General features: G+C 42.3%; 1 protein-coding gene across 1 annotated transcript; it reads left to right on the forward strand.

Annotated features, from left to right (window-relative positions):
• The first annotated feature begins 6,367 nt into the window (after positions 1-6,367).
• LOC308582552 (interferon-induced transmembrane protein 5-like) lies at positions 6,368-10,517 on the forward strand. The gene is made up of 2 exons (XM_081185762.1): positions 6,368-7,135; positions 9,224-10,517. Exons 1-2 carry the CDS (start codon positions 6,950-6,952, stop codon positions 9,440-9,442), a joined length of 405 nt encoding a protein of 134 aa, XP_081041888.1. The 5' UTR covers positions 6,368-6,949; the 3' UTR covers positions 9,443-10,517.
• The last annotated feature ends 2,354 nt before the right edge of the window (positions 10,518-12,871 follow it).

A 12,871-nucleotide genomic window follows, 5' to 3' on the forward strand; every position in this document is an offset into this window, starting at 1 on the left:
CAAAGGTTTTAGAAATTTTTTTAACAGCGATTGAGAGAGAGAGGTTTCAGAACGAGACAGGCTTAACAGTGGTTAAGAAAGTGAAATACCTGGGGATTAACATGACAGCTAAAAATGGGAATTTATTTAAAGACAATTATGAAAAATGCTGGACGGAAGTGAAAAAAGATTTAGAAATTTGGTCAAATTTGAAGCTTTCACTGCTAGGCTGCATTGCTGCGATAAAAATGAATGTATTGCCCAGAATGTTGTTTTTGTTTCAAACATTGCAAATTTTGGATAAAATGGATTGTTTCAAGAAGTGGCAGAGAGATATTTCTAGATTCATCTGGCAGGGCAAGAAGCCTAGAATAAAATTTAAAATACTAACGGACGCAAAGGAAAGAGGTGGATTTGCCCTGCCAGACCTTAAACTTTATTATGAATCAGCAGCTTTTTGCTGGCTGAAAGAATGGCTGCTTCTTGAAAACACAGACATTTTGGATTTAGAAGGTTTTAATAATGTATTTGGATGGCATGCATATTTGTGGTATGATAAGGTCAAAGCACATAAAGCATTTAAAAATCATATTGTCAGGAAAGCATTATTTAATGTCTGGATAAGATATAAGGATCTATTGAAAATAAAACCCCAAGGTGGTTGTCACCGATGGAAGCGAAGGCTCAGAAAAAGCTCAATATGGAGGCCAAATGGCTGAAATATTGGGAAATTTTTGAACAAGAGGGAGACAAATTGAAATTGCAGAGTTTTGAAAAGCTAAAAAATAAAGTGCGAGATTGGCTTCATTATTATCAGATAATGGAGGCATATAATTTGGACAAGAAAATTGGCTTCCAGGTGGAAAAATCAAAATTGGAAACAGAACTGTTAGATCCCAAAACTAAGATTTTGTCAAAGATGTATAACTTGCTGTTGAAATGGAATACTCAGGATGAAACGGTGAAATCTGCTATGATTAAATGGGCACAAGATGTTGGACATAACATAATGATGGCTGACTGGGAACAGTTATGGACCACAGGTATGAAGTTTAAGGCATGTAATGCCTTAAGAGAGAATATTATGAAAATGATATACAGGTGGTACATGACACCAGTCAAGCTTGCAAAAATCTATCATTTGCCCGATAATAAATGTTGGAAATGTAAAGAAGAGTTTGGATTTGATATCCCGCCTTTCACTCCCCTTCAGGAGTCTCAAAGCGGCTAACAATCTCCTTTCCCTTCCTCCCCCACAACAAACACTCTGTGAGGTGAGTGGGGCTTAGAGACTTCAAAGAAGTGTGACTGGCCCAAGGTCACCCAGCAGCTGCATGTGGAGGAGCGGAGACGCGAACCCGGTTACCCAGATTACGTGACTACCGCTCTTAACCACTACACCACACTGGCTCTCTGAAGGTACTGAAGGTACATTCTTTCACCTTTGGTGGACGTGCCCAAGGATTAAGGCTTTCTGGGAGATGATTTATAATGAAATGAAAAAGGTATTTAAATATACCTTTCTGAAGAAACTAGAGGTCTTTCTCCTGGGCATGGTTGGCCAACTGGTGTCAAAGAAGGATAGAACTAACTTTATGTATGCTACAACAGCAGCAAGAATACTTATTGCAAAGTATTGGAAGACACAAGATTTACCCACTCTGGAAGAATGGCAGATGAAGGTGATGGACTAAATGGAATTGGCGGAAATGACCAGCAGAATCCGAGACCAGGGAGAAGAGTTGGTGGAAGAAGATTGGAAGAAATTTAAAGACTATCTACAGAAATACTGTAAAATTAATGAATGTTAGAATGATGTTGGATTGAAGTTAAGTGGTTTTTAGCAGCAATGTTATAAAGGAATATGTAAAAATGGATGGTTAACAGGTGATAATCTAAAGTTATAATACATTAAGATAAAAGATTAAGATAAAATCAAAGAGGGAAAGGATTTGCTGAATTAACTAATTGAAATGGAATACAAAAAAGGGAGGTGTGAGGAGGTCAGGGAAACAAGCAAATGAAAGATAAGATATGGAAAGACTGATCTGTTTTTAATCGTTTTTATTTTGTATGTTCTTTTTTTTCTTTCTCTTTTCTCTTATTTTTGTAATATGTTGAAACTTTAATAAATATCTTTTTAAAAAAAGAAAGAAAATGCATTGTAAGAATCTTTAGAATCCATGCCTCCAATCAATGTTTTGTGCCATTGTGGTATTGACAAGTTCTGGATTTGTAATTTTTACTGTGTGGTGCACTGTATTGTTTTAATTTGATGGTACAAAGAAGCTGTGCTTCTGTATGGGAGGCTCCCATCCTCATCATGTGATAGACATTTTATAATCCCCCCAAATGGTTGCTGCATGATTAGATGGAAGCTGACCTATACAGGCCACTTGGGTGTCAGTGGTGGATAGTGAGTCTTGCTAGCACCATGTTGAAGGATGCCTAAGTTAAGAAGATAGGACTTTGTAAAACAGATTATCTACATCTTGAAAGTTGATAGGTGCTCCTATGATGGCCTAAATAAATAAAAGCATTTCTGTAGTGGTTAAAAGAGGAAAAGATGCATTCTAATGGGTTCCCCAACAGCTCAAGCAAACAAATCCTGTCTATACGTTTTCACTGTGAAGCACATAAGATTTCATCTTTAGTTGCACAAAATTATTTTGCATATGTAAGGCTGTGCAGTATAGCTCCCATGAGATTTGTGGAGCATAGCCATTTATGGCCCTTGGAGTTGACTGAGGGCCATAGGATTGGCCCTGCTGTTAAATGGAATGAGGTTACTTCACACAGCCTATGTCCTGTGGGAGGCAGGGAGCAGCAGAGGGGGGCTGCAGGACAGAGCTAGCCTGATGCACTCTGTTCCAGTGGATACTGCCCTGTTGGCAGGTGTTTGAAGTAGGATTTAACTTCCAGTCTGTTCAGAAATTGGGCAGTCTTGGTGGTGGGACAGTCTTGTCATAGGAATATAGGAAGCTGCCTTATATTGAGTCAGACCATTGGTCCATGTAGCTCAGTATTGTCTACACTGACCGGCAGCGGTTCTCCATGGTTTCAGGCAGGGGTCTCCCAACCTTACATGGAGATGCTGGGAACTGAACCTGGAACCTACTGCTTGCAAGGCAGACTCTTGTCATTTGCCTTGGTTCATCTCTCTCATCGTCCACAAAGGGGCTTGCAGGGTTGCAGAGATTGGAAGAGAGTTCAGAGTACATGTTGAGTAAGTTGCTTGAAGAAGTGAAAAAGGCAGAAGAAACTACAATGAGAATAAAAACAATCACACAGTGGAGGAGAGAGTAGCCTTCATGTTATACCCTCACACAGTGATCATACAGCAGCAGCAACTGCTCCACAGCCAGGGGAGTGACAGAGGAGACTGACTATTTTGCCCTAGACTCACTCAACTGGGAATCACTTAGTAAGTGGACTTCATCCCCTTCTATCTGTAGTTTAAAACTTTGCCTAGAATTGTATACCTATATGAATTCATCTTCTTTCTGTTTTTCCCCTTCATAAAATAAATAATTGCTCTTGTTTTTATTAACAAGTGCTCTGTCCCTCCATTCCATATGCATCAGGAGAGGATGTATAGGTATTGTTACTTTGGTGGGCTGCACTGGGGCTAACAGACTGAATTCTGGTAAGATGGAGGTCCATACCTGTAGCTGGTATGTGGCCTTTGACAGAAATAAGTTGTCCCACCTCTGGATTTGTAACTTTTCATTTCTCTCTGACCTCACTACTTTTCTCTCTCCCCCCTGCACATGTACATGTGTGTGTGTGGTGTGTACACCCCCCCTATCTGTCTAGTAAGGAAACCAATTCACACATCTGATCAAGTGGTGTTCAGAAGTCTATCCCATACCATAATACCATTGTTTAATCTTAAAACCCTCTACTTTTTGCTTAGCTTTCTTGTGCTTTTTCTTCTAGCCACGTGATGGAGCCAAAGAAAAGAGACTGGGGGAGCCTCATGTTCTAACATTTATACTGTAGTTATATATATAGCCTTGACTTGCAAGCTTTTGAGCTTCTTTCACAGGCTACTTTTATAGTAGAGACCTGTGTTTATACAGCTTTGGGTTTTATAGGAAGACCAGTAAGGGAAAAGTCTCATTGACTTTTAATAGCTGTAAGAAAGAAAATGCCTCTTCCGTGCAACAGATACAGGGGTGAGTTCTATCCTCCTTTGCGCTAGTTTTGGAAAGCCTGCCACTATCATACTGTATCCCTCCTTTCTCATTATTAGGGCCAAAGGGCTGCAGTTCAGCTGGTCAGATCCACTGGCATCACAATGGACTGAATGATCCTTGTCACGAAGGAAGGGCCACCTGCAGTAAACAGAAATCAGTTGTAGGGCAACTCAGCAAATAATTTCATACATAAATCCAGTTGACTGAATTTCTAAAGACACGGAGCTCGTTTACTTTTAATAGTTGTAGGGAAGGGTTTTGTTTCTTTTCTTTTTGGCAAGCAAAGCGAGTCAGGTGGGGATGATAAAAGCAGCCCTTGCTAAAAAAATCCCTACAGAATCTTTGTCCTTTAAGCTTAGGACTGAGTTATAAGGTGACAGTCCTAAACAATAAGCATGATTGCTTGTTATGGAGGGTGGGTGATATTGGTGTCTGGACTGAGATCTCTCTAGTGCACAGAAAGGAGAGAGGTGCTGGGGAAAAGAGAGACAGGTAATGGAGACTCCTGGTCCATTTCCATACATCTTTGCATCTCCTCTAGCCCAGCGTGTTCTATTGCCCATAGAGATCTGAAACACAGGGCAGTTCTCTGCCTTTCTTTTTTGGGGTGCGCACACTTCACTGTCAGATTCACCATGACATAGTATGATAACCCTTGCAGTTATGTTATTGTTGGGTAATCCAATACCTCCGACAGTTACAAACATTTTTTCAAGTTCTACTAGCAACAGGAGAAATACAAACATCAGGGGTCTGCTAACAGCCATACAGGGGTGATATAGCTCCAGACGGACTACAATGCAGGAGATCCCTTAACTGTAAAACAGGCACACTGTTCTAATGTTATTATTAACAGTGGCAGTAGGAGGAGAATGTCTTCAAGGTTTCATATTCTAATGCAAATCCCTTCCTCTAAATTGCCCGCAAAGCTCAAGTTATCCCCACAGGAAGGAAACACAGGTGCAGCTCAACTGTTGTAGCTGTTTTCCCCACTTCACCCTCCCAGGGGCTGATAGTAGCTTCAGGAAAGTGATTTGACTCCAGGAAGTAATGCAGGGGGGGGGGGAGTTAAACACCTGTACCTCAAGCACTACAGCTCTGATCAAAGGGTTCAGCCAGACTTGCTTGCCTCACTGCTTTCCCCTAGGGAATCCCAATCTTTACTGCTGAATCAGAGCAAACATCCATCAGGTTTTCTCAGGAGTGAGGTTGGTGAGCTCCCGTTGCTCGGTCCCTGCTCCTGCCAACCTAGCATTTTGAAAGCACGTCAAAGTGCAAGTAGCTAAATAGGTACCGCTCCGTCGGGAAGGTAAACGGCATTTCCGTGCACTGCTCTGGTTCGCCAGAAGCAGCTTAGTCATGCTGGCCACATGACCCGGAAGGTGCACACTGGCTCCCTCGGCCAATAAAGCAAGATGAGCGCTGCAACTCCAGAGTTGTCCACAACTGGACCTAACGGTCAGGGGTCCCTTTACCTTAACCTTTATTGTTCAACAGCAGGATTTTTAGCAGTGGGGCAAGGGCAAAACCACTCAGACCCATGGGAGAAAGCTTGTCCTGTGTGTTTTCTAGGCAAAGGACAAGCACAATTCTAGATGAGGTCAAAGTTAGAACTCACAAGAAGGTAAGAAGAGCATGATGGATCAAGCGAATGACCCAGCCAGCCCATCATCCTGTTCTGACAGTGGCCACCCAAATGCCTGTGGGAAATCCTCAAGTAGGACCAGAGTGCAAGAACACTCTGCCCTACCACGTTTTCTAGCATACTGCTTCTGACCATGGAGGCAGATCATAGTTATCATCAATGGTAGTCATTGGTGGTCATTTGTCCAATCCTGCTTTGAAGCCATCCAAGATGGCGGCCATCACTGCCCCCTGTGAGGTCAAATTCTACAGTTTAACACCCTGTGCTTTCTTTTAGTGGTTTTTAAAATCTTTTTTAAAGTCAATAGCACAAACACTTTGCATCTTCCTGGTTCAGCCCACCATTTATACATTTTGTAATCTACATTAAACAGTCCTCGTAAACTGCATCGTAAAATGCAGAGATGGTGGGCTGAACCAGACACAATGCAGTCATCAGCTGGCTTTTTGCTTTGTTGTTTTTCAGCCCTGCCAAAGCAAGGCCTTAAAAAATTAGTTGAAAACTCATGAATCTATAGTAAAAGGTGAAAGTTTTATATGATCTATACGAAGAGAAACCAGAGGATGTCAGCTGGCTTTTAAAACCTTGTAACCTACAAGTGCAAGGGGAAAACACTGGAAGGGTAAGAAGCAGGAGACATTTCTGCAGGGATGGGGGTAAAAACCCCTACAAGATAAGGTTTGTTAGCTCTGTCTGCCGTTACCTGATGACCTCACACATATGAGAGCACTTGCCCTGTAAGTAGCACCTTGTCGTGCTCCAGTTTGTCTCTGTCCTGTACTTGCCTTTGAAGACAAGTGCCTGAATTGCTGGAGCTCTCTGAGACGGCGTTGGGCCAACACCAACCACAGGGTTATAAAAAGCCCTCCTTGTCCAAGGGAGCGAGGGCAGGCTTGGAAACCAAACAGTTCTCTCAGTCCTAGCAAAGCATTTCTGATAACCACAGTCAAACCAGAGCTGCAATTTCCCTGTTTTATATATAGATGGAGATGAATCTGTGCCTTGGCTGGGCACTATATAAACGGCTGTCACTACCTTCCCCCGCTCACACGCTCACAGGCTGCCACTGCTAGGAAATAGTGTGATTCCTCCAAGGAAACAGTGTGTGATTCCTCCAGCTGGAGTCATGGACACTTCTTATCCTCGTGAAGACTACCTGCCCATGTCTTCCCGTAAGCAGGAACCTTCTCCAACGGTCATCACTGTCAAGCCTCCGGTGGTCCCCCGCGACTATATGATTTGGTCCGTATTCAACACCATCTACATGAACCTGTGTTGCCTTGGCTTTGTCGCCCTTGCTTATTCTGTCAAGGTAGGAAGATTCTCCACTGGTTCTTATCTCTTGGGCTTTGCATTGGGGCTACGTGTTTCCCTGGAATGGCCCCTCCAGAGAATTCTGATTGAGAGCAATTCCCAGAGAGTAGCTGTGGTATTTGGTGGCATCAGTTACACAGAATCTGCTATGGAACCTTAGAGATAAGGAGGAAAGCATTTCAGTCTATCTTGGGGTAGTGGACATATCTAGGCATAATGATGAAGAGTGCTGTGAAACTCCAGAGCCTGTCTCTTACTGTTTCACACAGCAATTTCATTCCATAGTTCCTCTTCTAAAAACAACAGACCAGATTGCAACCCTGAATTTAAGTTTTAAAACGCTGCTTTCACCAGGGGATTGTAGCATGCATTTAAAGTGGGTCCTGTATAATAATTTTTCCATTTCTCTCTGTTCTCCGGATTATGAAGCACTTTTAAAAAGGCAAAGGAAACAGAAGTAGAAATTGAAGTAGAAATATCTAGTAATCGAGGAAATACCACAAACGCACTGCACCATAACCTGGTCATGTATGAAACTACTGGAAGGAGAGTTGAATTCCTAGATAACTGTGGTTTTCATGAAAGTTTAAAGAGCAAAATACAGGATAACAGAGACAAAAATTTATACTTGGTGCAGAAATGTGACTTCAGGAATCTCTCGATGGCTACTAAATGTTATACCTGATAGAACACATGCTTCAAACAGTTCATTTTTATGCAGATGACATTTCCCAGTATGTAGCTGCAGAAAACAAATTTGGGAAGGAACCAAATTCTCCCCACCTCTATGTACACCAGTCTTTATAGCTTATTGTTTGTAATATTGTATTGTTCAGGAGAATACTATGCCTTTTAAGAGCTGTGACACCCAAAAATCTTTCAAAGGAAATGTTTCCTGGTATGGAGATTAATGGGGAGAAAGTCTTAGCTACTGCATATTGTGAACTAGGCTGTTATTTAAAGGTGCAGGAGCAGCACCAGCAAAAGAAAGAAAGAAAGAAGTTAGCTATTCTGAAGTGAAGCAAAGATTGTAAAGGACACACAGGGGCAAGAGTACAATAAAATGTATAGGATCGATTTGTGGTGTGTCTTGCCGTCACTTCCATTCCCACTGGCTCAGGCTGATTTGTTGATAGTTCGTTAAATTGTGTAATTAATAGTCTGCAGAGAGGAAATGTGATTAAGAGTTGGGACAGGCTATTGTAAAGGCACTGTAACCAATATTTCAACACATTCCCGCAAGCGGAACTACTGGTAAGTCAGTGATTTATCCAGAGATAAGAAAGCTACTGTACACTTTCTTTGGTTTGTGACTGATGTAATGATTGTAAAAAAATATTTATGTATTTATTAAATTTGTTAGTCATTTTGTCTTGCCCAGGGCAACCCAAAATGACTTACAAAGAATTAGGTTGGCATTTAACATAACAGGAAAGAAACAGCAACCAGGATCTCTCTAGACCTGGAAAAGGAGTTTGGAAAGCCAGGCTGGAGAGATGGGTGTGGGTTGGGAATCAACATTATGTAGTGAATAGCAGAAGTAAAATAGGTCACTGGTTCTAGAGAGCTGGAACGAGGATGTGCCATACTTCTGTCCCTGTGAAAGCTCCAGCTTGTGTATCCACGGCCTACTGAGCACTCACTGGCCTATAAGCTCATGGAGCATCTTATGCTGCCACCTTGGGACTTCTAGCACTAAACGGATGTGTATGGAACACAGGAACAATGCTCACTATAAGGCAATGCCAGCTTGTGTGGGTTTCTGTAAACCATTCCTACATCTGGATGGTGTCACGCGTGCCAACCATCACCCACCCAATTTGCTTTGTGAACTTCAGGGGAATAGAATGAGGACTGACCCCAATACCACAGGCACTGTGTAGACCAAAGAGACTGACCAAATCCAGCTCCCAGATATACGTAGCTGTCTTGACATAGTTGCTTCTAACCTTGTGACTCTAGTTTTGGGTGTTGGTCCTTCTCAGTTGTCTTGTTCTGCTCTACACAGGGGGTTTCCCTTCCCCATCGCTTTCTTTCTGTGTAGCCTTACTAATGCTCTGTGCCCTTTCCTTCTTCTTTCTGGAAGGCACGGGATCAGAAGGTGTCCGGTGACCTGGAAGCTGCCCATCGCTACGGCTCCAAAGCCAGGTGCTACAATGTCCTTGCCACAGTGTGGAATGTGGTGCTGCCGCTCATGCTCATTGCTCTGGTGATCACGGGCGTCCTCCACCTCTCCAAGCTGGCTCAGGAGTCCATGGACTTTTTGGCTTACAGACTCTTTCCTAACGATGATGACAAGAAGTGAGCCGAGGGTCTCGAGCATTCCTGCGAATGTATTATTGACCATTAATATGGCTCTTTACTGAAACTGTCAACTGGTGTAACTCAACCACTATGCACTACAAAACATCTGCTAGCTGTAATTCAGGTCATCTGGTGCATTATACTGATGCATTCATGTACCTTGGAACTCATCTCCCAGGTCACCCTTTGGGGTTGCAGCAGACGAAGAAATTAATCCTTGGCGTTCTTCATAAACTCACGGCTGAGCTGCCCATCACAGTGTTTGTTCTCTCTGTCTCTCATCTTCCTCTCTGTTGGGCTTTCACACACTTGACAAACATGCAACAACCATACAGAAAGCAGATAGCCCAAGATATACTGATAAAACTATTAAATATACTTATGTAAATTGCATACTATATTTACACCATGCATACTATTTGTCTTTTATTTTTGCTAGTTTGTGTGTTTTCAGTGTAGGTTCTATCTGCAAGACATTTGTACGAATATTGGTGAACGTATGTTGAGGCATGTGTGTTAAATTGTACAAAAAATGTGATCTTTATTCTTTATTGGCATGATCACAGCTATTCAATCTGTTATTAAATAATTAATTTCCATGGTGACTGCTGATTGGTATATGTTCAGACATGTGGTGGCTTATCTACAGAGACATATTTAATCTATTAGGAAGGATCCTAAAGTCACCATCTTTTATCTTGTATTAACAAATCAGGTGGATAATAATTACCCTAGAACCTTTTTATGTTTCCTTAGGTACAAACCTTAGAACATTCTTTTTAAAGCTGCATTTTCTTCTTCCCGGACTCCAGTCTATCTTGTTACTATTTAAGTACCGTAATTAAATAATTTTACAAGTTACCATTCTGTTGTGCAAGTCTGTATTATTAAAAACAAAATGGGTTGTGTCACCTGGGTTTTAACCTGTATTTCACATCAATAAGAGCTGGACACCCATTTTAATATTAACACAAACACAAGGCTTTGATGGGTTCACTCAGGTCCAGAAGCACAATGCCTGTGGGCAACTTTTTGGAATGGCCCTTCATTTATGCAAACACTCCTCCATATCTACATCCTTGAAGGCTGCAGCCACAAAACAAACATGTAAGCATGAGATTTTATGGAACAGACACGTGCTAATTGACTTGGCCAAGGTGAGAAGAGGGCACAGGAGACAGTGACAGAAAGGAGTTTGGCAGAAGCTTCAAGTATCCTCACAGTGCAATCATATGCATGTCCCCTCCTATGGTCAGTGGGGCTTCCTCCCAAGGAAGTGTGCATGGGCTTTCTACTTAAATCTATATTTAAAAGTGAGGTCAAGATAACGTTGCATAATGCATCATGGACCAAGAGTCTCACTTCTCTAGAGATAGCTTGTTTTAGATGGACATGTCTTTGAAGAATCACCCCAAACCATTTGAAAACATTCAGACATGGTCTGTGCTGGTACAGATAGCTTTACACCTGGCCAGCTTTATTGGTAGAAAGCCCAAAACTGGTGCAAGTCCAAACCTGTGAGCATTCACCCTCATGTAATGAGGTGCTCATGAGCTCTCAGTTTGGGGAACCTTAAGTCTATTCATCCTCACTGGTTCTGGCTCCTAGCCAGAGTGTCCCTTTCTGGCTAGAATGTGTCCTTGTTCTCTGATAGTGCTTCTTGCTTCTCTGGACAAATGACTGAGAGAGGCATGCAGATGCCTGTGGAAACTAAAACCCCCCCCCCTACAGAAAGAAAATTTGTGTTCCTTGCTCTGCCCACATTTGCCTCTGGCCCTGTCCAACACTGGCGTGTGGCCTCTGGAAAGGAATGCGGCCCTCAAGCTGAAAAAGTACCCCCCCACACAGTAAAGGCATAAATGCAACATCTGCACATATTTCTGTAAGTCAGTTTGCACCGGTTTGCTGCTAATACTCAAACCTGGATCCCAATAGCAAAGTGCAAACACTTGCATATAATCGTTCCTTTGCTGTTTGCATGTGCTGTCAGGCAACCGTCTCACACCTTGCTATTCTTGCTGATCAGAGTCCCTGATAAATAAATGCACCTACTTTCACAATGAAGCAATTACAGTGGCACAAACATGGCCTTTGAGGAAATGACTTGTAGTAATTTACCAAGCAGGGACGGATGCCAGCAGTCTCACACATTCACATATTATCTTTCTCGGTGTACATGAAATACAGAGTAACAGCAGTGTGAAAACTCATCTGAAAAAGTAAAGATAAATGCAATTAAATAATCACAAAGGTGTCTGTATATATCTGCATTCCTGACCTACTATTGATATATAGGTACAAAATAACCAAAGCATCACATGCCAGGATATTTCTGCCTTGCTTGGCCATTTTGTATTTCTCGGAAGATGTTCTGCTAAATGGCTATTGGTTCACAACCCCAGATCACATTCCTCCAAGGCTGACCTGTCATTATATTCCTGGCTACGTTTAAGAACAGGGACTGCAGTGTAGTGCAAAACTGTAATTTAAGAGTTTTGCCTCTCTCTCCTCATGTCAAGTGTTCATGTACTGCTGTTTGTTCTAAAATAGTTCCCTAGCATAAAAAAGCAGCTTTCATCTTTGGTCACACTCCGGTCGTCTGTCCTGGCCATTATCTCTTTTGCCTGCCAGGGTGGCAGGTTTCCCACAGAACAAGGTTATTTCAATCCAGGATAATAGCAGTGAAGTTCTGCACTTTGAAGCCTTTGTGGCTAGCTGCTTTGTGGCCTTGCTTTAACATTGCACTCCCATGTTTTCAGCATGCTTTTGCTTGATGGTGGCATGAAATTGCCAGCATTGCTGAAAGCCCTGGGACAATAACAGTGTTGTTATTATCAGCTATATATTGCAGCCTGTGGCTTTGGAAAACCAGTGGGATGTGCCATCCACTAATGGAACTCTTTCATTAGCATCTTGACTGAGTGAAACAGAAAGCTAATTGGGTAGTGCACAGACACACATCTTTCAGTGGGCAGAATGCCTGCTGAAGCACTTTTTTACCTTTAATTGGAGCACTTATTCCCAATTTTCAGATTGGTGATAATATTTTTTTGGTTTGTGCAGAACTTGCTTCTACTAGTTAATGAAGTTTACCCCCCCCCCATTTAAGGATGAAATCCTGTGCATACATACCGGTAAAGTTCCCATTAGTTCCCATGTCTAGGAAATGGGGAGTTGGCCTGTTCTGAATGAAGTTGCATTCCCCCTGAAGGAGCAGGTTCATCGCTTGGGGATGCTCCTGGATCCAGCTTTGTCCCAGGAGGACCAGGTGGCTAGGAGTCCCTATTTCCAGTTCCAGCTATATCAGTTCCTGGGCTGGGCTAGCTTTGCCACAGTGATCCATGTGATAGTAACCTTGCCTCCTAGCTAGATTACTGTACTGCACTCTACATGGGGCTCTTTTTGAAGATATTTTGGAGGTTGTAGTGGT

Source organism: Podarcis bocagei (genome assembly GCF_964188305.1).
Source record: "Podarcis bocagei genome assembly, chromosome: 1".
Classification (NCBI taxonomy): domain Eukaryota; kingdom Metazoa; phylum Chordata; class Lepidosauria; order Squamata; family Lacertidae; genus Podarcis; species Podarcis bocagei.

Bases quoted from the DNA above. Each gene is read 5' to 3' on its own strand.
- LOC308582552 (XM_081185762.1), top strand. From the start codon at position 6,950: ATGGACACTTCTTATCCTCGTGAAGACTACCTGCCCATGTCTTCCCGT. The intron at 7,136-9,223 runs GTAGGAAGATTC...TCTTTCTGGAAG, and splicing joins CCCTTGCTTATTCTGTCAAG to GCACGGGATCAGAAGGTGTC.